This window comes from Pelmatolapia mariae, linkage group LG2, assembly GCF_036321145.2.
Source record: "Pelmatolapia mariae isolate MD_Pm_ZW linkage group LG2, Pm_UMD_F_2, whole genome shotgun sequence".
In the NCBI taxonomy this organism is placed as follows: Eukaryota; Metazoa; Chordata; class Actinopteri; order Cichliformes; family Cichlidae; genus Pelmatolapia; species Pelmatolapia mariae.
The window spans coordinates 12,604,920-12,630,592 of NC_086228.1; the positions used below are offsets into that span (position 1 = coordinate 12,604,920).

At 43.2% G+C, this 25,673-nt stretch overlaps 1 protein-coding gene across 1 annotated transcript; it reads right to left on the reverse strand.

The window, feature by feature from the left end:
- Position 1: 1 nt before the first annotated feature.
- On the reverse strand, positions 2-25,518 carry LOC134638322 (uncharacterized). Its single transcript, XM_063488833.1, has 44 exons — positions 25,460-25,518; positions 23,938-24,916; positions 22,844-22,905; positions 22,388-22,426; positions 21,899-21,999; positions 21,479-21,522; positions 21,261-21,377; positions 20,693-20,818; positions 20,360-20,608; positions 19,364-19,488; positions 17,835-18,264; positions 17,563-17,760; positions 17,400-17,490; positions 17,196-17,212; positions 16,671-16,793; positions 16,327-16,455; positions 15,591-15,719; positions 15,378-15,508; positions 14,967-15,183; positions 14,633-14,744; positions 14,436-14,551; positions 14,294-14,332; positions 12,176-12,294; positions 11,121-11,937; positions 10,050-10,111; positions 9,840-9,878; positions 9,248-9,342; positions 7,489-7,532; positions 7,186-7,302; positions 5,902-6,027; positions 5,628-5,816; positions 5,179-5,303; positions 4,503-4,917; positions 4,229-4,426; positions 4,066-4,156; positions 3,862-3,878; positions 3,344-3,466; positions 3,043-3,171; positions 1,847-1,975; positions 1,634-1,764; positions 686-959; positions 454-592; positions 238-353; positions 2-109 (listed from the first exon to the last, which is right to left on the reverse strand). The coding sequence occupies exons 2-44, from the start codon at positions 24,649-24,651 to the stop codon at positions 50-52; spliced, it is 6,864 nt and encodes a 2,287-aa protein (XP_063344903.1). The 5' UTR covers positions 24,652-24,916; positions 25,460-25,518; the 3' UTR covers positions 2-49.
- Positions 25,519-25,673: the final 155 nt, after the last annotated feature.

Here is a 25,673-nt window from a genome sequence, read left to right on the forward strand (position 1 = left end):
TTTTTTAAAAAGTCCAACATTCACACTTCTTCCTCAGTTTCGGGTGTTCTCACGGCGTTGTCGTCTTCACCTTCTTCTCCACTTTGCTCTGCTCCTTCTCCAGGTATTTCTGAAAAACAAACAAACTTCAGTTTGTTTGGCGGAGCCGTGTATCAGGTGTGTCAGATGGGTGGAGTTGATTCAGGCTCAAAGGTCATGTGTGGGTGGAGCTATGAGTGGGGCGGGGCTGGTTCTCACCTGGAGCTTGTCGTAGTGCGCCTGGCTGCTGCAGTGCGTCTTCTTTGCTGTGTCTTCGTTGGAGTAAAACAGGAAACAGATGCGGCAGTAAAACCCTGCTTTCACATGTTCGACACCTGCAGGAAAACAATCGTATCGATGATGACGACTTTTTTTTTCTTTCTTTTTTTTTTAAACAAACCAGCCGACTGCTTGGCGATCAGAAAGTGTCCTCACCGATTGGCGTGTTGGGGTCGTACGGTGGCAGCGGCATAGATGCCACACTGGGTTTGTTCTCAGCAGGAGCAGCAGCCTCGGTCTCCCCGCTCTGATTGGTCGATGTCTCCATCTGCTCCACCAGCTCCTCCTGTTTCTCCTGAGGGGAGAGAATTTGTTTAATCCAACTGTATTTTAAGTAATCAATAATCACGCCGTTATTGATCATTAAAGATCTTCAGAAACGACTCACGTCCTCGCCGCTCCTCTCAGCAGAAACTTCAGGAACTTTCTCCGCAGCCGACTTTTCTTCCACCGCCGTCTCTTCGCTCACATCAGGGGTCTCCATTTCCTCCTCCTGCTGCTTCTCCTCCTCCTTCTGATTCTCCACATCCTCCTTTTTCTCCTCCTCCACCTCTGTTTGGGCCTCCTCTTTAGGTTTCTTGGCCGGTGGCTCCTCGGCATCTTTCGAGAACTTTTGTGGCGAGTCGTCACTCGCTCTCTTCACGGTGCTCGGCGTTCGATGGCTGAGCGAACACAGTGAGATGAGAGAGAGCGTTTAATGTGACAGAAACACAAACTCCCAGCATGCACCTCTGTATGCTCTTCACCACAGCCTCAAAAACAGGAGTACAGATAAAACTGAACAGAACCTTTGGACTAACAAGGCGTGGCGCTTGGGCAAAGCTTTAAAATGTGATGTTTCATCAACACTACAGAATAGTCGTCTGACCCGACAGTCAGCTGGTCCCAAGGCTTTCATAGAACCTCAACAAAGCATATAAAACATCAGAAAGAGTTGTTTGACTTTTCACCATTGAACGTTTTTCTCAAAATTAGCAAACCAAAGAGTGAAAAACCCTGGCTAACTTTAGAGGGCAGGCTCTCGGGGACACTTCAACATAAAAACAGTATTTAAAGTTTAAACAAGTCGAAGTTTTCATGATAATTTTGTGATAATTTTTTTTTGTTTCCTGCACAGTGATGACATCATGCACTCAGATGTCAGCCTGGTGATTATTCTGGAAATACAGGATTTTCCAGTAGTTAATGGCAGAAACATGTTCCAGCGACAGTTCCTGCTGCTTGTGGTAAAAGAGTGTTTCTAGATTGGTTGTAGCTTTTATTTGGTCGCCGGTCGAACAGCCGTTAGCGGTGACTCATGCACCCAGGGGTCAAAGAAGACGACGATGACACTCACCCGTGTTTCAGTTGCTTGTACTTCCTGCTCACGTAGATTGTCAGGCGCTTCCCGTTTAACTTTGGCGGCTTCGCTTTATAATCGGCAGCCATCTTCTCGGCGTCCTCGGCATTGTACATCTCGAGGAAACACTGAGGAAAAATGTTGGACGGTTTTAAAGCAGCAGTAATTAAACAGATTCAGTTCAGGCGTGCGTTTGCCCCGGTTCTGTACCTCTCTCCGGATCCTGTTCAGGAAGTACTTTTTGACCTTCCCAAATGGCTCGGCGAACTTCAGGATTTCCTCGTCTGTGTATTTGCTGTTGGGGAGCTGACCGATGTACACCACCTTGCTGGAACCGGACTGAACAGCAAGCAGAAAAGAAAACGTGATCAAATCAAAGAAAGGAGTAGGGGAAATTCAAAAGGTCTCAAAATTAATTCATTATAATCCTAAAGGCTGCCATAAAACAGACGTCACTGATGCAAACTGAGCTTTATAGAACCTTAAATACACTCTGAGTCAGTTAATCTAGCTCATAATCTGGAATTAAGAGTATTTATAAAAATCTACGGTCTTGAGGAAGCATTGAAGCTACTTTTTTGATATGTGGAGAATTTAACTTCAGACACTTCAGGGTCACTTCAAGCAGTCAGGAACCTTCCTAAGCAAAACTGACTATTCATCCACTGCCCTGTTGTCCATTGTTACCAACATGAAGCATACTGGGAGTAATCCTTGAAGCCCTTTTCTAAACTGGAGTAGTTGCTGTCATGTTTCAAATGTTATGAGGGAAAGAGTGTGAAATGTACAGACTCTTGCGCAGAAGCTCAAACATCTGGCTTCGAGATTCACAATGTTTCAGACCTCGTCTGTATTTACAGGGATCAGAAATGACCTTAAAACTCAAGATGAGGAGTTCAGTTCCCTTAAATACTTTCTCACTCCATACTAAAAGTTTAACATGTTACAGTCAGATCATCAGCCTGCTTTTGTAGTTTAAAACTGGTTAAAAGCCACTCTGAGTAAATGAGTCTTCCGCTGCTTCTTTAAACAATCAACAAAATCAAGACAGTGCAAAGATGGAGGTAAGGCATTCCACAATCTGGGGCTTAAAATGAGATTGTGGGACCATTAACAGCCTTTGTCTTCTGTGGGGATATGAGATTTTGGTCATATCGCACAGCCCTACTAGAAGCTCAGAAATATACGCTGGAGATTAAAACTGGAGGCTGTCTTTATCTTTGTCAGTTTTTTGGATTTTAGATGGCCGAAGTTTCACGCGGTGCATTTCATTTGTTCGTGGCTCAGTTCTGTGACAGAGCAGACTCAGACACATGAACGTCACATAGAGGTTTCAAACATGTCTGACCCGGCATGTCAAACAAAGTCGCGCGGTGTAATGAAATAAAACCAGCCCGAATGCTCACCTGGATGGTGGGGTAGCTCATGGAGTGACTGATCCTCACCGGCCGCCCGCACACCGACGCGGTGATGTTCCCGTTGTAGAAGTTGGCCATCGCCCGTGCTTCTTCTTCGGTGGCGAACTGAAGGAACGCCTGACGAGGGAGAGGAGACAAACAAAGAGGTGTTTAAACGTCCAAGGCGTACGCCTTAACCTTAAAAGATGCTTCGGAAACAACTGAAAGGAGCTCTCCTTAGTTTTACTAATTTTCAAAATTAGTCTCTAATTTTAAATATTTTAAATACTGTGAGTGAGTTCTGGTGTACCTCGGGTCTCAGGTCCAGCACCAGGTGTTTGACCACCTTCCCGAAAGGCTGGGCAAGTTTCAGCAGCTCGTTGAGGTACTGGTACCCTCGCCTGAAGCCGACGATGTTCACCACCCTCATACCCTGATGGGAGGAGCAAGAATTGAGGAATTCCAGTGAAACAGAGTGAATGAAAACAGGTTTCTGAACACAGATTATGCTGGAAATCTCAAAATGTCTAAAGGTAGCACAACTACATATAAAAGCAAAGATATTATGGATCAAAAATCATTATTAATGCAAAACTTTCCTCTGTGTGGAGGTTTGAGCAAACACCATTATAAACATATTGATTATTATAAACTCAGAGTATTTATCAAAGTAAACGCCTCTGACGAAGCACTAAATAGAGTTAGAGTTACAGTGTGACCTCAGAGGATCAGATTTAGAGGGAGTGTCATGCAGCTGAGATGCAGTGATCCACAGAAACATGAAGTCAAATATCAAAGGTATCAGAGCGACGGCGCTCGGGTACGTACCCCTCGCCTCGTGTTGTCTGCAGAGAAGAGGAGACACAAACAGAGAGGAAGATGTGCGTTAATTTCAAACACCTTTTTTTCGATTGAAGACATCGTCCTCACATCCATGAAGGAAAATGACTTTTTTAAGGAAAAGCTGGTGCTGCAGCAGATTACAGGTACAAGTGTTAACTTTGATCTCTAAATATTGATCTGATCAGGTACCGATATTGTCCGACTCTCCGTGGGCTTCGTCGTTGTCTTCCTCCAGCTCGTCCAGCGTCACAAAGTCCTCCATGTTCTCTGGGAAGTCCTGCTGGAAGAGACATCATTAACACACCTGTGCCACTCCTGGATTACAGACTGAAGGACAGAGCAGGTGCGTCACCTCTTCTTCGGGTAGATCTCCCTCCGCTGCCTCGGGCGCCTCCGAGCTCTCTGCCGCCTCCATGTTCGCCTCCTCTTTGCTCTCGTGCTCCTCGGCCGAAGTTTCTGTTTCTGCCGCTTCCGTTTGTGGCTCTGACTCCGCCTCCTGCTTGACCTCACCCGTGTCTCCAGGTGTGTCATCAGTGACATCATCAGTAACCTGTGTGCAGTTCGGTTTAATTCCAGGAATCACTTTTGGCTTTAATATTTTTTTTTCATCTTTTTTGTTTTCTCACCTTGTCCTCCTCTTTCTTCTCCTCCTCCTCCTCCTCCTCCTGTCGAGCATCCTCAGACTCCTCTACCGTCAAATTCACAGACTCTGTTCCCTCTGGCTCCTCCCCATCTCCATCAGTTGCTGCCTGCTCCTCCTCCTCCCCATCCTCCCCTCCTTCCATCACTCCTGAGACTTCCTTCTCCTCCTCCTCTTCCTCCTCCTCTGGCTCTGCCTTCACTTTCTTCTCCTCTTTCTCTTCCTCCTTCTTCTTCTCCTCCTCCTTCTCCTCCCTCTTCTTGTCTTCTTTGGACCTGGAGGTGGATGATTTGGATGAGGTGGTTTTGGAGGAGGTCCTGGTTCCGGTGCCTGAGGAGGTGGAGTTGGCTTTGCCACTCTTCCTGCTCGAAGCGTCTCCTCCACCCTTCCTTGCGTTCACACTGCGTGAAGCACAGAAACATTAATGCATTACTGACTTCACTTTTCTTACTCAAGTTAGTTTAATTACTTATTTACTTTCTATAATTACTTTTTTTTGTCAAATTTACTTTATTTTCTTTACTTGCTTTTTGTTAACTTAAACTAAGTTACAAAATTCTGTTAGTGTTTCCTACTCCACAGAAGAGGAAAGAATCATACTCAAGAGTTCCTGCACCAGGTCACAGACCATGTCACGGCCATCACGCGTCTGAGGTACTCACTTGAGGGTTTTGTACTTGGTGCAGACATTGAGGCGGATCCGTCTTCCTCGAATGGTGAGGGGGTTCACAGTGTAATACTTCACCAGCATCTCTGCGTCCTCTGCAGTTCCCAGCTGGATAAATGCCTGCACACATGGAAAGTCAGACTCATTTTAGCTCATGGAGGGCGTACAGGCCAATTTTGTGACCAATAAAAACCACACTTTCCACACTATCCGCGATCACGAAAAGCAGTATTAAAAAAAACATTAATGAATAACCGAATGTTAGTTAGGACTACCAGACCACATGGCTGACATGCCAGGTTTAAGCAAGACTGGTGTCTTTGAAAAATTTTGGGGTGGTGGTCGAGGGATGAGAAGTTTGGATTCAGACAGATCCCTGCTTGACTTTTAAGGCTTCAAACTTTCCTTTTTGCTAAAGCTTAAAGTCTGCGATGGCACCAGTACCTGGTCTGTTAAGAAGAGGTGTTTCTCCACAACGCCAAAGCGCTCAGCAATGGTCAGCAGCTCCTTCTTCTTCTCATCCTCGCGAGGCAGGTTGGAGAAAAAAACTACCTTGCTGGCTTGACCTTTGACCTCCCTCACAGGTCTGTCCATCAGTCGATCCATCGGTCGGTCCATCGAACGTTCGTCTTTCTGCGGGTCAAAAAATGGAAACCTGTGAGGGTCTGAGTCTGTCGGAAAGCAGTGAGTTTTATTTAACTGGCGAGGGCAACGTTACCTCGATGAACATGAGGGTCTGGGACAGGTAGAAGGAGATGGATTTGCCGTACAGAGATGCCGGGTGCTGTTTGTAGTAGTTCACCACGTCCAGAGCTTCTTCATGAGTGCTCATCTCCAGAAAAGCCTGATGGACACGGAAATTAGACTTCAGGTCTTACCGTGAAACAGGAAACAGGTCAGATCCAGTGGTTTGTGATCTTTAGGACGACGATACTGAAGCTTGGCTCGTTTCTGTAAAGTGTGAGGGCTTGGACTGAGCGATGGTCAAAGTTTTCCCTATACAGACTTTCTGGGGAAGTTTTTGCTTTTCCTCAAGTCACCCTTCTCTTTTCTGGTTTATTTGGTACGCTTGTTTAAAAATCCTTCTGAAAAATCAACCCTTATTTGACCCGTTTAACTTTATGAGTTATGTGATATATTCAGCTTAATTTAAATAAAATTTGTAGTTAACATTTTGTTCTTTTTTTAACTTTGATTATATTTGATCCAGACATCATTTTTTGCCATTTATGTAGATTTTAACTTGCTGCAGTCAGTACGTTATTAACTTATACTGAATTTTAGTTTGATTTTTATTAAGCTCACTTTGTTTTATTGAGGCATATATTATTATTCTTATTCTTATTATTATTCTTATTCTTATTATTATTATTCTTCTTCTTATTATTATTATATTACACCATTTTATTTAAGATGCGCTAATGTGATATTTCTTTTTCCCTCCTTTTAAAAAAACATTTAGAAAATTGTTCTTCTGAGTCAGAGGCAAAACACAAATACTTCAAACACCTCCTCAAAAAAATTATTTGCATTTTCTTAAAAAAAAGAAAAAGAAAAAAAAAAGTCCAGACATCTGACACATCTTCAAGACTGACTGACCTTCCTACGACTCATTAGTCTTCCCTTTCTGATTTATATTAAATTACATGAGTCGTCACATTTAAAATCAATCGTTACCTCCAACCCAATCCCGACAGAATCAGCTAACCTCGCAAAGCCCAGCAAAATTTTACCTTCACACAATGAATATTTCCAGTTACAGCCCCTCAGAGTTCGTAGGGGTGCTCAGAATTTTGCACTTTTAATTTGTGTGATATTTTTACTTAAATTTCATGAGTACAGCTGATTTCCACATCAAATTCATGTTAGTGTCCCAATCTAAATCCAAAATCTGTTTGTTTTTTTTGTTCCCTATGATTTTTAAAAATTATTAAAAGGTAATTTTTTCCCTTCCTCTGATTTGAAATGAATGAAGTGGAAACAGCAAGGTGAGCTGTCCTACCTTGTTCTTGAGGATGAGGTGCTCCCTCAGGCAGCCGAAGCGCTCAGCGAAGGCGAACAGGGTCTTGTTGCTGAGAGGCTTCCTGTCGTATTTCACCACCACCACCCTGCTCCTCAGCTGAGGACGTGACATTTAACACTGCTGCACCGTCACCGAAGCACCACAAAGCTTTTCAAAGATATTCTGGATGACGTGAACTTTTAAACAATGTGTTTGGCACGGAGGGAGGAAATATGTTTACTGAAACCCTCTGAAATCCACAGGATCAGAGACACAGCAGGTGACACAAGTGTTCAGACTGACCTTATTCAGACCCAGCTGTCCAGGACCTCCACCTCCACCTCCACCTGACACAGAAAAACACAATATTTAGGCCACCAATTTAGGGTCTTTTAAGTGACCAAAATGACCGTGCAGGGTTTTTTATATTTCATACAGAAATAGACTTTTTAAAGGCTCTGATTATATTAAATTAGGGCTGTGCGATATGACCAAAATCTCATATCCTGATCTAAAACATTTCCCATCCTGATAACGCTTTATATCACAAAATAGCGCATTTTCTGTAAATTCTGTGAATCTCGGGCAACTCGATTTGCGTGAAGTGTACCTGGAGTACACGACGCCTGAATCTATACATTTTTAGATAGAAGCTGTAATGCCCGCCATTTTCATTGTGAGTATTTATTACATGGCGTTCTGCTGGGAAAAGCCTGTTCTAATGTTCGAGTCTAAAGATTATTTTGAGCACCTGACGTCTGTTTTTTTTATCTGTGATGGTTTTTGTGCCCGAACATTTTCAGAAGAATTATTAAGTTTAATAAGTAAGGTAAGTCAGCAAGTAAATAAAGTAAGATAAGTAAGTACAGTAAGTACACTAACCAAATTAATAAGGTAAGTATAACAAGTAAAGTAAGAAAGCTGAGTAAAGTAAGCCAAGTAGAGCAACTATAGTTTATTTATTTTACTCACTAAAGTGATCACAGTAAGTAAAGTAAGCAGGTAAATAAAATATACTAAATACAGCGAGTACAATAAATAGTAAATGAAGTGAGAAGAGTAAAGAAAGTAAAGAAAATATGGTAAAGTAAGTACAGCTAATAAAGTGAGTAAAGTCTGACAAGGAAGAAAACAAATTACAGGAAGAAAAGCAAAAAAGTAAAACACAACAAGTAGAGTAAGTATGTACAGTCAGTAAATAAACAAAAATAGTAACAGTAAAGAAAAATAATGAAGTAATTAAGTAAGACAAGTAGACTAAATAAACAAAGAAGTACACTGAGTAAATCGAAAAAAGTAAGAAAAGAAAGTAAGTTAATAAAGTACAGACAGTTAAATAAGTCAGTAAGTAAAGGATGGTAAGAGTAAAACTAAATTAAAGAAAATACTGGCGGCAGCCTCTGCCACCTCTCAGCCTCCTAGTAGATGCACCTATGGTATGAATTTCAAAATCCTGCGTCACCTTGTTCTCAAATTGTTCAAACCTAAGTCAAGTCCATAAGAAAAATAAGAAAGCTAGGCTGATTCATTAAGATAAGTAAAGTAGGTAACAAAACTAGGTGTAGTAAGAAAAGAATGTGCGTAACTAAAGAAGGTAAAGTAAGATATGTTAAGCAAGTACAGCTAGTAAATTAGGGAAAATAAGAACTAGGTAAGTAAGTAAAGTAAGTACAGCATGTACAGTAAGATAAGTAAAGTAAACAAGACAGACAACTAGATATTGAAACAAAATTAAAGATAATTTACTTAATTCCTTTAATTACATAAGTACAGTAAATAAATGAGTATATTATAATAAGCTAAAGTAACTAAATTAAATTGAGTAAAAAGACTAAGTTAAGGATGCAAGTGAAGTCAGTACATTAAATGAACAAATAAACGTTCATTATATTAAAAAAATGATGGATTTAAAATATCACGATCAGCCCTCCTGCTTTAGGATTTCAAAAAATACATAAGGATAAGTTAAGACCGATTTATGTCCTGGAGTGGACTAAAACCTCCAGCAATAATGATAATAGTAATAATTAGAAGAAGAAAAAGGCATCTGCATGTATCTTACCCCAGCTCGAGGACATCCCTCCCATTGGTCCTGAAGACATGGGGGCGGGACCCAGCAGCCCTGCAGACAGGTTGGGGGTCTCTGAGAGACCTCCACTGGAAATAAATGAACTAGGGTGTGAGTCAGTTATCAAACATCTGGATTATTAGAACAAAATATAATATGATGTAATACATTATAAAAATTACTCAATTAGCACAAACAAGCTATAGAAGCTGCAAAGAGTCTGTGAACCCCAGAATTTGATTTTTTATGATATGATGTCTGATTCTCATCTGCAGTCTATCACAGATTTTACTTTAATTTGAAGTATTAAAGTATTTTTACTTCCAGTGTGTGAACAGACTGAAGTGTAATGTCCCCCTCAGTTGCCTGTAGCAGCATGTGGGCCGACTCTGCTAGTCCATGTCATTATTTCACTTCTGAGTGCTTCAATGACAGCACAAGCTAACTTAGAAATGCTAGTGCTGTCATTGCTATCACTTAGCTTAGAAATGGAGTCCACAATTCAGTCATGATTACAGAGAGCAGCAGATGAATATATTTTCTACACTATAATTACTGTTTTACTAACAGTATCAGTGTCTCTTACCCTCTGCCTGAGCCCATACCGGGTTCCCACTCAGGATACCTAAAAGAAAAAACAAACAAACAAAAAAACATTCACACAATATTAAACATCTATTAAAGAGGGAAAGACCTCTGAGTTCAATCCAGCATAAACCAAGTAGGTGACACATCTTGACTGACTGCAGATGGTTTCAATGTTTTGGCTCAGTGTTGTGTATTAAGAGCGACTCACATGTCAAGAAGCTGCCGTCTGTTTTCAGCATGGCGGAGTCCATTAATGTGTTGATTCCACTCCTACAAACACATCTAGAGAATGAGTGACGCTCAAACCATTTCATTTCCTAATATGGAACCTCTATATTAAAGGTCCAGTTCAAACAGTTATTAACCTTAAGTGGTTCAATCAGAAAAGCACCCAGGGAATAGTTTAAAAAAAAACCCAAAAAAGTACAAGTAAAAAAAAAAAAATGTTATCACCTGTTACTTAAAGGGTATGATAAAATGGTTCCTGTACCATTTTAAAAATCAAAATAGTGCTTTTTAAGATCTTTTAGAAATGATTTAAAAAAAGAAAAGAAAAACAGCATTTGATGCCTTTTTTCCAAGAAAAGAAAAGGGTAATGTGGATCTCTTTGGATTCTAAACTGGCTAGACAAAACAGTAACCTTTAAAAGTGTCACTGATTTTAAGAAGGTTATAAAATACCATGTGTATATTTCTCAAATCTTTAGCAAAGGCTTGGGAAATAGAACATTTTAAGACCTTAATTCCTTTTTTAAAAGTTCAGACCTAATGCCCCAGAAGAAACCCCGACACCACAAACTAAAGAAAAACAAACACAAGACCCCAGCTGCCAAAAGTCTCACAGGTTTAAAAGCTGCCAATTCGATAAGTCCATGAATGTGTGAGGAGCTTTAAATGTTTCATGTTGGAGACACAAGGAGCAAATCAAGATCCTCCCAGGACTTTGTTAAAGCTAATGAAGTGAAAAGATCAAGTAAATCAGACTGAATGTGTAACATTAACAGCTTTACCAGCTCATGTGAACAGATACTAATTATAAAAAGAGATTTTTGGTTTGATTGGATGACCGCTGGAAAGATCCAAATCTAACTGTTCAATGCTGGAGAGCTTCAGCTGAGAAAATGGAGAGAGGGAACATGCTGTGAGGAGATACAACAAGGAAATTATATGAAGTAAACCGGACCTGAATCAGCGCCTGTCACTGACTGAAGGAAGACTGGAGCTCAAACATTTACAGTTAGTCCGAGAAGAAAAGAGGAAGCAGGTTGGACGTACTCACCATGGTGGAATGAACGTCAAAGTCACAAAGAGAGCACACGTGGGGGAACATGGGGGGCATGACTCCCAAGAAGTCTTGGACTTTTCCGTTTGACGGGGAGCCCATCCTCCTCTGCATAAAGACGGGCTCAGACGGGCCCATGCCGAGCCCACTGCGGTGGGAAAGCTCAGAGTATGGCCTCTCTCTGCTCCCACCTCCACCGCTGTAATTTAAGCCGTAGCCCCGGCCGGAGGAGACGTCCTGCAGGGAGCTGTACCCAAAGTCTGTGGAGGACTTGGCTGAACCTTGTCCCAGAGAAGAACCGCCCATCCTCCCCACATGCCCCTCTTCCCAGCTTCCTCCTCGATACGCAGCATCAGAGGACATGGCCGCCCGCCGCTCTCCTGCTTCCCCCTTGCGACTCTTCAGCTGTCTGAGGATGTGTGGCAGCGTCTCCACACTGATCTCCTCCTCAGGGATTTCAGCCAGAGCGTCCAGGTCAGAGGGCGACAGCCCCAAACTGGCAAACAGCTTCATGGTGCTGCCAAGATTGCTGGTGCTGCCGCCACCGCCGCTGCCACGTCGGGGCATCTGCCCGCTGCCGTCCTGGCCCTCCATGCCCATGCCCACACCCACCCCCATTGGTCTGTTGGGACGCTGCTCATTCATGTTGAAGTTCAAGGTTTCTGCAGCAGCCAGGAGCCCCCGACCCACAGCGAAGTGTTTCTGAGCGCCGTCAGCCTGCGTCTTCTGAGACATGATATCAAAAAGTCTGTCCCGCTCTCTGGATTCAGCACAGAGAGCCAAGATAAAGAAGGAAACAGGCGCTGGAAAAGGTCTTCAAAGATGACGGGAACTTAATGTGGTCAAAGTGAGCAGGAGCTCCTTTTCTTCTGTGGTGGCAAGTCTTATTTCTGCTGAGACACAATGAGGTAGAAAAAGCTTCAAACAAAGCCTCTCCTAAGAAAACAGGAGCCAGTGGAGGCCCTGAGCAACAGGCGGAGGAGCACGACTCTGATCTTTACTGCAAAGGGAACATAGGAGGCGGTTAAAGGAGGAGAGAGAGAAAGATTCACCTCAGCCCAGCAGGATGAACATGACCTGATGCAAACAGAGTGATGGAGACCTCCTCACTGAGGAAGAGAAACTCTGAGTCCACGAAAACATCGACAAGAGGCGAGATTACAGCGAGCCTCTGAGTGAATCACAGCCTGACACAGACCAGGAGTAACATCTGTGCAGGTACAGTGAGAGGAGAAGGAAAGCTGCAGCAAACACGCCTACGGGGGAGGGGCTAACAGCTAAACTAAGCTAAGGGCGCTAATATCATCCATAAACACTACTCTGTTTAGCCTGGCATGTTTTAACTAAAAGCATAGATAATTAAAACTAGGCGTCCAAAAGTGAGTAAAAGCAGACCAACAATGACTCAGACAAGCTGTGTAGCTAAGGTAGCTAACATTGCTAACACACGTCGCCTGCTACATGCTAACACTAGCATAGGTAAAACCCTTCAATTATCTGATATTTAACGTGCAAACTGTACATAAAGCTGTTAACTGTGAATTTTCGTGTATAATGTGGATTAATCTGTAGACACAGACGCTCTTACCCTTTCTCCAAAACCCTTTAGATCAGTTATTTATGAGCCTGCGTGAGAAACAATTGCACCTGAATATTGCACACTATGAAGTATCGCGATATTTCGTCTCAACTCACAGCGGGTTTTAATTGAGGTTTCTCTGCTCTTCGCGGTTCTTTTTCTTCTTTCTAGTGCAAATAGAGGGCTCGGTAAGTTCTTCTGTCTTTATTACTAGTTAGTTAAACTACTTTTTTATTATCAGCAAGACTGATGAGCTGGAAGGACAGTCAGGGCTTGTGAATAAAGTTTAAACAATGGACTCTCCCCCCGTGCTCCGTTTAATGGTATGTCTCAGTGCGATCACGTGTCTGAATGTAACGCTCAAACAAAAGGTGTCTGTTCAGTTTGTATATCGTATGAAAGCTCTAAAATCTGCAGCCAGTTTTAAATACAGTGTCAAAAAATAATACCTGACAACTGATAACTATATCAGCGCAACAGGAATAAATTCAAATTTATACTAAAACCATTTTAACGTTTTTAAAACATTTATATTTGTATAACTATTATTATAAAATATAATAATAGTAGTTTTATCTTAATATTTGAATTATTATACATTTTAGAATGAATTGTATGTAAATACAATTAATATTCATGTATATTAATTTATTTAATAAATGGTAATTAAAAACAGCTGATTTTTTTAAGATTTATTTTTAGAAACATCTCTAAAATGTTAGTGTAGTATCTATGGGGGGGGGGGGGGGGGGGGGGACTTGTTTGCGTTTGATTTTGCGTGACACTCTCATCCTGAATGTCATCTTTTTGTAATTTTAGGATAATAAAAAAATAAGAGCAGCAAGGAAATAAATCTCCTTCGTTCACCTTTATTTTTGCTTCACAGGTTTACTTATTTCTGCTTAAACATCTTGTTTTTCTGCACAGCAGCATCAGTCAAACTAGAGGAAGGTAGTGAGGAAAACTGTTGAGAGAGTGAGGTTGATTACCTCGCAGAAAATAATCCAGGTAGATGGATCACCTGATCAACCGGGTAAATTACAGTGGAAGCCCAGCCAACCACATGCTGCCTCATGCAGAAACCTAAGTACAATCTTTTCTTCTTTTTATTATTTTTGGAACAAAAAAAAAAAAAAAAAAACTACCAAAAAAGCTAACCCTAAATAAATAAAAATACAAGATAAAAATGTCTATTTTAACAACATTTTAACACATTTTATTGAGAAACCAAGAACAAAGTCAAGTCCGTTTCAGACGTTAAACAAATATTCACATCTAAGACTCTTAAAAAAATAATTTATTGTTCAGATGTTAGTTTGAAAAACCAGATGTTTCAAAAATCAAAGGAAAAACCTGCACAGGCAAAATGTTTTTATACTTTTAAAACTGTTTGGTCAACATTTTATTTTGTCCAATCAATAACATAACTAATCAATAACAGTCTTTGAGGCATAAAGCCCACAGAGCAGCAGCAGGAAGTCACTCAGATGTGTGCTTCACACATGGCTAAAGAAACAAAATTAAAACCTTAAAAAAAAATCTGACATTCACGCCTCTTCCTCAGCTTCAGGTGTTCTCAGGTCGGCAGCGCCTTCTTCTCTGCTTTGCTCTGCTCCTTCTCCAGGTTTTTCTGAAAACAAACATATGCTGTAATGTGGGTGGGGCAGTGTCGCATATGTACTTCAGGTATGTTATAATGTGGCTAGGTCTAAGGTGTATCATTATGTGGGCACCTGCAGCTTGTTGTAGTGAGCTTGGCTGCTGCAGTGCATCTTCTTCGCCGTGTCTTCATTGGAGTAAAACAGGAAACAGATGCGGCAGTAAAACCCCGCCTTCACATGTTCAACACCTGAAATGGTAACAATGACGATGATGACGGCGAGTTTTTTTTTTACGTGAACCTGACGATGACCTGGCGAAGCTTTCTCACCGATGGGTGTGGTGGGATCGTACAGCGGCAGGGGCAGAGACGCTGCGCTGGCTTTGTTCGCAGCGACAGGAACAGCCTCTGTCTGCTCATTCTGATTAGTTGATGTCTCCATCTGTGAAAATAAAAGAAAAACAAAAGATTCCTCTTGTTTACCTGTTTTATTTCTAATCAAAATGTATTTAAATAATTAAAATGTGTAAAAACAAAGTTTCCCCATTGTTAGCAATTAGCTCAAATCTCTGGTCAGTTGATGGAAAGATGTTTAAATGAATTCGATGTCACCGAAGTCGTCTTTGATCGAACACTTCAATAACGACCTGTACAAACGACTCACGTCCTCGCTGTCCTTCAGCTTCTCAGCACCCGAATTTTCGTCCATCACCGTCTCTTCACCACTGACTTCACAGCTCTGCACTTCCTCCTCCTTTTTCTCCTCTTCCTCTGGTTTGACCTCCTCTTTGGGCTTCTTCCCTGGAGGCTCCTCGCTGTCATGGGAGGATTTTAGTGGCGGGCTCTCGCTCGCTCTCTTCTTGGTGCTCGGCACTCTATGGCTTAATGGACAGACGTGATTGAGGGGTTCAGAGGCTTCAGCTTAAAGCAAAGTTCATCAACAAGCTGTAAAAGACTGGTGTCATCTCCAGATTTACATTTAGATAAAAGGCCTGAAGATGACTGCTGCTGTGAAGAGAAACTAATAAATCAAACTCGTGCAGCGAGCACACAAGAAGAAAAAGAAAAAACTCACCCGTGTTTGAGCTGCTTGTACTTCCTGCTCACGTAGAGGGTCAGGAGCTTCCCGCTGAATCTCAGTGGCTTCGTTTTATAATCGGCAGCCATCTTCTCTGCGTCCTTGGCATTGTACATCTCGAGGAAACACTGAGGACAAGCATCGGACGGCTTTAAAGCAGCAAGAGTTATGTGGATTCAGGTTGGATGTGCATTTGTCCCAGTTCCGTACCTCTCTCCGGATCCTGTTCAGGAAGTACTTCTTGACCCTCCCGTATGGCTCGGCGAGCTTCAGGACCTCCTCGTCCGTGTATTTGCTGTTGGGGATCTGCCCGATGTACACCACCTTGCTGGAACCGGACTAAACAGCAAACACAGAGAAAATGAGCCCACAAAGAATAAACAAACACCGACATGTCCTCATACAGTCGTGTTTCTTTTATCTGACAAATGTCACAAATATCACATTTTTACTGGCCCACAATAATCTGGAACACTAATAAGATCCACATCTTCTCTGATCCTGCTTCCTGTCACTGATTTCCAGTGTAAGTCACAATTCATTTTAGTTTTACTATAAACATAAAGCCCAACACAGCCAGGCACCTGCTTATGTAGCAGACCTGCTGAAACCTTAAAACAGCAGTCGGCCGTTTGATCATCTGATCAGAATCTTTTAATTGATCCATGATTTTATTGTAAATCCAGAGCCGATCACACTTTGAGGTTGTAGCTCGTAAACTTTGGAACAGCTGAATCTGGGGTTTGTTTTAAATGACTGCTCAAAGCTAATTTTACTTATTTATTTTTTATACTTTAGCTTTAACCAATGACCACTGCAGTCTGGCTAAGGTGTATGTATTTAGAACATTTTAGACACAAACCTTATTCTCAGGTTTCAAATTTTGTAGAAATTAATAAATCAGATGAAAACATAACATGGAGGTTAAAAAAAATAAATAAATCACCTGGATGGTGGGGTAGCTCATGGAGTGACTGATCTTCACCGTCCGCCCGCACACTGATGCCGTGATGTTCCCGTTGTAGAAGTTGGCCATTGCCCGTGCTTCTTCTTCCGTGGCGAACTGAAGGAACGCCTGACGAGGGAGAGGAGACAATGCGATATTTAAAAATACTTTTCAGGAAATATCCAACTACTTCAATTGGATGCAGGTTCGTTTACCACTTCTATATTTACCACTTCTCCAAATTTGCATTTGGAACATTTTTCAACTGATGTTTGAAAAAGTTGCTTTACTGCAGTGATACAAATGTCCAGGATTAAACTTTCACTCAACACTGAACAGAGTACCTCGGGTCTCAGGTCCAGCACCAGGTGTTTGACCACCTTCCCGAAAGGCTGGGCGAGTTTCAGCAGCTCGTTGAGGTACTGGTACCCTCGCCTGAAGCCGACGATGTTCACCACCCTCATACCCTGATGGGAGGAGCAAGAATTGAGGAATTCCAGTGAAACAGAGTGAATGAAAACAGGTTTCTGAACACAGATTATGTTGGAAATCTCATAAAATGTCAAAAAGTAGTGCAATTTCATATAAAACTAAAGTTATTGTGAATCAAAAGTTCAATTGCAGTTGAACTTTGTCAATCTCCCCTCACTCACAAACCATTTGAACTCCTCCACTTGAGGGAGTCATTAATTCACCAATACACAGTGAGCTCTCCACCCTTCAGTTGTAAAATAATGGACCACAGAAAAGGTGAAAATATTTCAAATGTATTAATAAAGTGAAAAACTGAGATTCTTGACATGCAGTGATCCACAGAAACATGAAGTCAAATATCAAAGGTATCAGAGCGACGGCGCTCGGGTACGTACCCCTCGCCTCGTGTTGTCTGCAGAGAAGAGGAGACACAAACAGAGAGGAAGATGTGCTTTAATTTCAAACACCTTTTTTTCGATTGAAGACATCGTCCTCACATCCATGAAGGAAAATGACTTTTTTAAGGAAAAGCTGGTGCTGCAGCAGATTACAGGTACAAGTGTTAACTTTGATCTCTAAATATTGATCTGATCAGGTACCGATATTGTCCGACTCTCCGTGGGCTTCGTCGTTGTCTTCCTCCAGCTCGTCCAGCGTCACAAAGTCCTCCATGTTCTCTGGGAAGTCCTGCTGGAAGAGACATCATTAACACACCTGTGCCACTCCTGGATTACAGACTGAAGGACAGAGCAGGTGCGTCACCTCTTCTTCGGGTAGATCTCCCTCCGCTGCCTCTGGCGCCTCCGAGCTCTCTGCCGCCTCCATGTTCATCTCCCCTTTGCCCTTGTGCTCCTCGGCCAAGGTTTCTGCTTGTGCCGCTTCCGTTTGTGGCTCTGACTCCACCTCCTGCTTGACCTCACCTGTGTCTCCAGGTGTGTCATTAGTGACATCATCGGTAACCTGTGTGCAGTTCGGTTTAATTTCAGGAATCACTTTTGGCTTTAATATTTTTTTCATCTTTTTTGTTTTCTCACCTTCTCCTCCTCTTTCTTCTCCTCCTCCTCCTGTCGAGCATCCTCAAACTCCTCTACCATCTCCTTCACAGACTCTGCTCCCTTAGGCTCGTCCTCCTTCTCCTTGCCATCAGGTACCTGCTCCTCCTCCTCCTCGCCATCAGGTGCCTGCTCCTCCTCCTCCTCCTCGCCATCAGGTGCCTGCTCCTCCTCCTCCTCCTCGCCATCAGGTGCCTGCTCCTCTTCTCCGTCCTCCCTTCCTTCCATCACTCCTGACACTTCCTCATCCTCGTCCTCCTCCTCTGTTACCATCTTCACTTTGTCCTTCTCCTCCTCTTCCTTCTTTTCCTGTCTGCTCCTGGAGCTGGATGAGGAGGTTTTGGAGTTGGAGGACTCGGCTCTGCCATTCTTCTGGCTCAAACCGTCTCCTCCGCCCTGTTTGTGCTTCACACTGTATGAACGAGTGTGTATGAGTTTAAGCTTCCATGTGTATCCTGACATATATACACTGTGTTAGCAGTTAGCCAGCTAACACCACCTCTCATAACAAGGTCAGAGATGATGTTCAATTTCTAACTTTTAATCAAAGAGTCGGGTTTGCTCACTGGCTAATCTGGAGCTACTTCTGCTGACACCCTGCTGTTTTCAACATGACGTCTGCTATGATCTACGAAAGCTGAAATATCATGGATCAGCTGTGCTGCACCAGTTTAAAGTCTGTGACACAGAGGAACAGGAACAACCATTGGTACCCTGCATGTTTTCTTATAATTGACTTGAAAAAATGCATTCTTTGTACATTTTCACAGCTCGTATCGCCACAATTTAGAGCAGGGGTGTCAAACATATGGCCTGGGGGCCAGAATCAGCCTGGCAAAGACTCCAATCTGGCCCACTGGATGGCTTTGGAACATCTGGAGGAAGATCTTTAAGTGTCTTTTTATACGTTTTGCAGCTTTAACTACTGATACAGATGCTCCCCATACACGCCCATTTTTCTTATATTAAAATATCTCATGGATTAGATGCATAGTTATGGTTCGGTACACTGGCAGAAAGGAGAGTTTTTTATGGCTCATGTAAGGTCAAAGTAGGCTGTATGTGGCCTGAGATAAAAAATGAGTTTGACATCTCTGATTTAGGGCATATGACAGATACCAGGCTCATCCTCCAGCTTCAATTCCTTCTGTTTCAATAAAAGGCCATTTTAAAAGGGCATCTAATTCTGACAATATTCACACTTTCATTAAATACGCTAAAGTGTTTGTCCAAAATAATAACTGAGTGGTCTGGGGGAAGCTTATGAAAGAGTTTATAGACATGTCTTATGTAAAATGACCTCCAATGGTTAATAGTTTCATTCACTTTTAGTTCTTTCAGTAGAATAAACCTCCAGTCACCAGGTCAGGTAACTGTCTTTTATTTCATTTCTTTCCCACAACCTTCAGTCAAAAATGGTGTATCTGTCCCTTTCACTGCATCTCATTCATGTATGTGTTTACAGTTCCTACACCATGTCATGGTAGCAGTGTCTGAAGCCGGGTACTCACTTGAGGGTTTTGTATTTGGTACAGATGTTGAGACGGACTATTCTCCCATTGAAGACGAGGGGGTTCTGGGTGTAATGCTTCACCAGCGTCTCTGCGTCCTCCACAGTTGCCAGCTGAATAAACGCCTGGACACACAGACGAACACAAAAGCAGCCATCATTCAAACTTATTTCACCTTATCACAGACTATACTCAGCCCAATCTGATCTCCACACTTTCTGTAGTAATGCTGGCATCTCATGAGCACTCAAAGAGCAGCAGTGTTTCCTGCTCTGTCTTGATGCTTGCTCAATCATCCAGGTAAGTAAATCTCCAAAAGTTGATTCTGTTCATCTGGACGTAGTATTTTGTGGGAGAAATGTTTTGTCACTCATCCAAGTGACTTCTTCAGTCTCAGCTGACTGCAGGTTTCCCCAATCTTATAAACAGTACATTTGCATAATGACTGAAACCAGCCCAGTGAAGGAACAATGGGCTGGGAGGTCAGTTCCTTAATTAATTATGCAAATTTTCATGACCATTGATCAAAGCCCACTGATCAATGGCCATGAGTACCATTCACAGAGAGTTGGGGAATGGCTGCAATCACAGCATTGTAAGATGGCGAAAGATGTACCCTTAGGCCCCCTCCTCGATTCAGAGATGGTCTTTCCCTTTTCACGTAAATGGCCTCCTTGACCTGCGTTCCTCCCTGTCCAGGATGTGTACATCCTCATCATAGAAAGAGTGTCCACTGGCCTGTAGGTGTAAATAGACTGCAGAGTCCTGGCCTGACGAGGTAGCTCTTCTGTGTTGTGCCATCCGCTTCGCCAGAGGTTGTTTGATTTCCCCGATGTATAAGGTTGTTTATAAGGTTGGGGAAACCTGCAGTCACCTGAGACTGAAGAAGTCACTTGAAGAAGTCACTTGGATGAGTGACGAAACATTTCTCCCACAAAATGCTACGTCCAGATGAACAGAATCAACTTTTGGAGTTTCCTGTTCTGGTTTATTTACCCGGTCGCTTAAGAAGAGGTGTTTCTCAACCACACCGAAGCGTTCGGCGAGGGTCAGCAGCTCCTGTTTCTTCTCGTCCTCTCGGGGCAGGTGGTAGAAGAAGACCACCTTGCTGCCTTGACTTTTGACCTCTTTCTCATGTTTGTCTATCGGCCGCTCCACCCGCCGGGTCATCGGTTGGTCCCCTGGTCGGTCCACCGGCCGCTTTGTCGGTCGGTCCATCAGTCGATCCATCGGTCGCTCGTCTTTCTGCGGGTTAGAAACAGAAACCTCTAAGGATCTGAGTCTGTGGGGAAGTGGTGAGTTTTATTTAGCAAGCGAGGGCGATGTTACCTCAATGAACATGAGGGTCTGGGACAGGTAGAAGGTGACGTGTTTGCCGTACGACGACGGTGGATGCTGCTGGTAGTAGTTCACCACGTCCAGAGCTTCTTCATGTGTGCTCATCTCCAGAAAAGCCTGATGGTCACAAAGATTAGACTTCAATGCTGAATTCAGTTTTCCTCTGAGAGGTTTGCTTTAAGTTTCACAACCACGTATTTAATGTTGTTATTACTGGATTATACTTAGACTTTAATCTCCAGCTATCTATAGTCTCTTATCACAAGCTCGGTCTGACTCCATTTCCACCATCTTGGACTGCAGCTGGTGCCAGCAGTCCTCCTCCTGGTGTGGAGATCCTCTGTGAGCGGGTTCAGCTCAGTGAGGCTGCGAAGGAGAATGAGGACTGCCAGCTGCAGTTTCAGATTGAGGAGATGGAGTTCATGTGCAGGATGAAAGAGTCACTGGTGAGGCAACTGATTGTATTGTTCAGTTACATTTATGAAGAAGAAAGTTTAACTAACGTTTACATCTAAGTTAGAATTAACTGAGGTGGAAACAGCGAGGTGAGTTTTCCTACCTTGTTCTTGAGGATGAGGTGCTCCCTCAGGCAGCCGAAGCGCTCGGCGAGGGCGAACAGGGTCTTGTCGCTGAGAGGCTTCCTTTCATATTTTACCACCACCACCCTGCTCCTCAGCTGAGGACACGACACACAGTCTTTACTGAAACCAGCTGAGCTCTGCAGAAATGAGCTGATCCATAGGAAGACACAGCACAGACAGAGGAGGTCAGACTCACCTTATTCTGTCCCAATGGACCGGAACCACGTCCTCCACCTACTCCTGACACACAAACACACCGATGTTCGCACATGAGAAAAGACAGATTTCAAAAAGTGTCTGCAGCTTTCTGAGGGCACTAAACAGCCGGGTCTCTTAACCCTCACCCACTCTTTTTAATGGCTCTCTGTATTTACTGTACCTGAGCTTTTTAACCATTTATATCCCAAAGTCAGCAAGCGTGGCATATAAATGTAACACTGAGCTCACAGGAGAACCCGACTTGATCGGTTGGAAGTTAAAGACTTGACGTCAGCTGTCTGAAACCATCTTTATGAATAAAATAGTGACTCCCCGCACAGAGAGAAAGTGATAAATGACTTAAAATAATACTAATAGTATTAATAGTGATAAAATAAGACATCCGTGGGTCCCTCACCTCCACCCCAGCTCGAGGACATCCCTGCCATTGGTCCTGAAGACATGGGGGCTGGTCCCAGCAGTCCTGCAGACAGGTTGGGGGTCTCCCAGGGACGACCACTGGAATTAAAAACATGTGATCGTCAGTTATCAGACACCTGGATTATTAACACACAACACAAAGCTTTGTTAACACCAAGCTGCAGAGACAGTGTGTGAACCCTCTGGAGGCAGAAGAGTTTCTGAATCTTTATCTAATCTAATGAAGCCCATCTGACCAAACAGGAAGTTGCCTGTCAGGTGTACAGTATGCTTGCTGCTCTCTCTGCTGCTGTGCACCATACATGACATACAATGCAAACAACAGAAAGACAAAACAGTGCAGGACAGTCTGTTTGGGCATGGCTGTCAGTAATAACACTTTTCCGAGGTTATGCCGAGGTCCTTTAGGACTCTAAATCTAACATCTCAAACACTAAAGGAGGAGCTTAATGTTAGCATCTCTTACCCTCTGCCTGGGCCCATACCAGGGTCCCACTCTGGATACCTGAAAAACAACATTCAGTGTTACACATCTGATAAAGAGGAACAGACCTCAAAGGGACATTTAGTCAACACCAATGAGCCGAAACATTACAATCTCCTGCTGAGGTCAAACAGAGATCGGTACTACGGAGCAGGATTTCATCTCTTTCATGTAACTTCAGGGTTAACCTTAAATTTTCTGTACTACAAAGGTCAGTTTACTTCTTACCAGGTACAATGTCATAAATTAATCTGACTAACGCCAGAGTCATCCCCGTCCAGCGCTGGGATTTTGGAGGGCTGCACAGGAGCATGTTTGCGTTGGTTTGGGTGTTGAAACTCTAAAAACCAACCTAATTTCTTCTGATGTGAACATGCTGTTAACAGATTCAAAACATAATCTGTTTTGGCTCAGTGTTGTGTATTAAGAGCGACTCACATGTCCAGTAGCTGCCGTCTGTTTTCAGCATGGCGGAGTCCATTAACGTGTTGGTTCCACTCCTACAAACACAAACAGAGCATTACTGACACTCAACAGGCCGTTTCTCCTAAAATACAACCTGTATATTAAAGGAACAGTTCACACAGTTATTAACCTTCATAGCGTCATCCAGACAATCACTTAGGACCAGATTTACTAACAATTTAAATGCACTTCATCAGGTTTCCATTTTAAAACCAAAAATTCATGATTGATATCTTTTTAAGACCTACAAAAACTAATAATTCATTATATTTTGTGTGCAATAATCACTATAACAGACAGTATTTGATGCTTTCTTAAGCCATCAGTGACAGTCATACAGGCAAGAAGAGCTCACCCGCATATCATCAAACCTGCTCACTGTGTGACTTTGGTCAGTAGATTACTAACTTCCTGTTGATTTTTGGTAAATTATGTTTGGTCAGCATTGAAAAGAACCATGTGCGTCCATGTTAAAAATGTTTGCTTTAAAGCCAAAAAGTGTACATTTCTTCTCAGAGAGAATTTAAATTTCCAAATTCGAGTGATAATCGATTACATCCTTCTTTCTCACTCCCGACACAACAAACTAAAGAAAAACAAACACAAGACCCCAGCTGCCAAAAGTCTCACAGGTTTAAAAGCTGCCAATTCGATAAGTCCATGAATGTGTGAGGAGCTTTAAATGTTTCATGTTGGAGACACAAGGAGCAAATCAAGATCCTCCCAGGACTTTGTTAAAGCTAATGAAGTGAAAAGATCAAGTAAATCAGACTGAATGTGTAACATTAACAGCTTTACCAGCTCATGTGAACAGATACTAATTATAAAAAGAGATTTTTGGTTTGATTGGATGACCGCTGGAAAGATCCAAATCTAACTGTTCAATGCTGGAGAGCTTCAGCTGAGAAAATGGAGAGAGGGAACATGCTGTGAGGAGATACAACAAGGAAATTATATGAAGTAAACCGGACCTGAATCAGCGCCTGTCACTGACTGAAGGAAGACTGGAGCTCAAACATTTACAGTTAGTCCGAGAAGAAAAGAGGAAGCAGGTTGGACGTACTCACCATGGTGGAATGAACGTCAAAGTCACAAAGAGAGCACACGTGGGGGAACATGAGGGGCATGATTCCCAAGAAGTCTTGGACTTTTCCGTTTGACGGGGAGCCCATCCTCCTCTGCATAAAGACGGGCTCAGACGGGCCCATGCCGAGCCCACTGCGGTGGGAAAGCTCAGAGTATGGCCTCTCTCTGCTCCCACCTCCACCGCTGTAATTTAAGCCGTAGCCCCGGCCGGAGGAGACGTCCTGCAGGGAGCTGTACCCAAAGTCTGTGGAGGACTTGGCTGAACCTTGTCCCAGAGAAGAACCGCCCATCCTCCCCACGTGCCCCTCTTCCCAGCTTCCTCCTCGATACGCAGCATCAGAGGACATGGCCGCCCGCCGCTCTCCTGCTTCCCCCTTGCGACTCTTCAGCTGTCTGAGGATGTGTGGCAGCGTCTCCACACTGATCTCCTCTTCAGGGATTTCAGCCAGAGCGTCCAGGTCAGAGGGCGACAACCCCAAACTGACAAACAGCTTCATGGTGCTGCCAAGATTGCTAGTGCTGCCGCCACATTGGGGCATCTGCCCATTGCTGTCCTGGCCCTCCATGCCCATCCCCACCAGTCTGTTGGGACGCTGCTCATTCATGTTGAAGTTCAAGGTTTCTGCAGCGGCCAAGAGCCCCCGACCCACAGTGAAGTGTTTCTGAGTGCCGTCAGCCTGCGTCTTCTGAGACATGATATCAAAAAGTCTGTCCCGCTCTCTGGATTCAGCACAGAGAGCCAAGATAAAGAAGGAAACAGGCGCTGGAAAAGGTCTTCAAAGATGACGGGAACTTAATGTGGTCAAAGTGAGCAGGAGCTCCTTTTCTTCTGTGGTGGCAAGTCTTATTTCTGCTGAGACACAATGAGGTAGAAAAAGCTTCAAACAAAGCCTCTCCTAAGAAAACAGGAGCCAGTGGAGACCCTGAGCCACAGACGGAGGAGCACGACTCTGATCTTTACTGCAAAGGGAACATAAGAGGCGGTTAAAGGAGGAGCGAGAGAAAGATTCACCTCAGCCCAGCAGGATGAACATGACCTGATGCAAACAGAGTGATGGAGACCTCCTCACTGAGGAAGAGAAACTCTGAGTCCACGAAAACATCAATAAGATTGCGAGATTACAGCGAGCCCCTGAGTGAATCACAGCCTGACACAGACCAGGAGTAACATCTGTGCAGGTACAGTGAGAGGAGAAGGAAAGCTGCAGCAAACACGCTTTACGGGTCGAGCTAACAGCTAAGCTAACGGCGCTATCGTTGTTTAACCTGACATGTTAACTAAAAGATTAAGTACGCTGTCATTAATGAGAAAAATGAAACCAAAAACGACTCAGATAAGCTGCGCAGCTAACTTTGCTAACATACATCTCCTCCTACCTGCTAACACTAGCATAGCTAACACCCTTAAGTTATCTGATATTTAACGTGCAAACTGTGCATGAAGCTGTTAACTGTGAATTTACGTGTATAATATGATTTATCTGTAATTACGGACACTCTTACCCTTTCTCCAACACCTGAGCGCAGCTGATTAGTAAATAGCACGAGACAGGTGACCAAACTAGAGGACGTGAAGTATCGCGATATTTCCTCTCCTCCTGCATCAGGCGGTGTTTTTGTTTCTGTTCGCTGCTTAAATGTTTTCTATGAAAATAACTATTAACACAACACACACTTAGCTCCTCTATATTAATAATTTCTCTCAGGTTCTCTTATC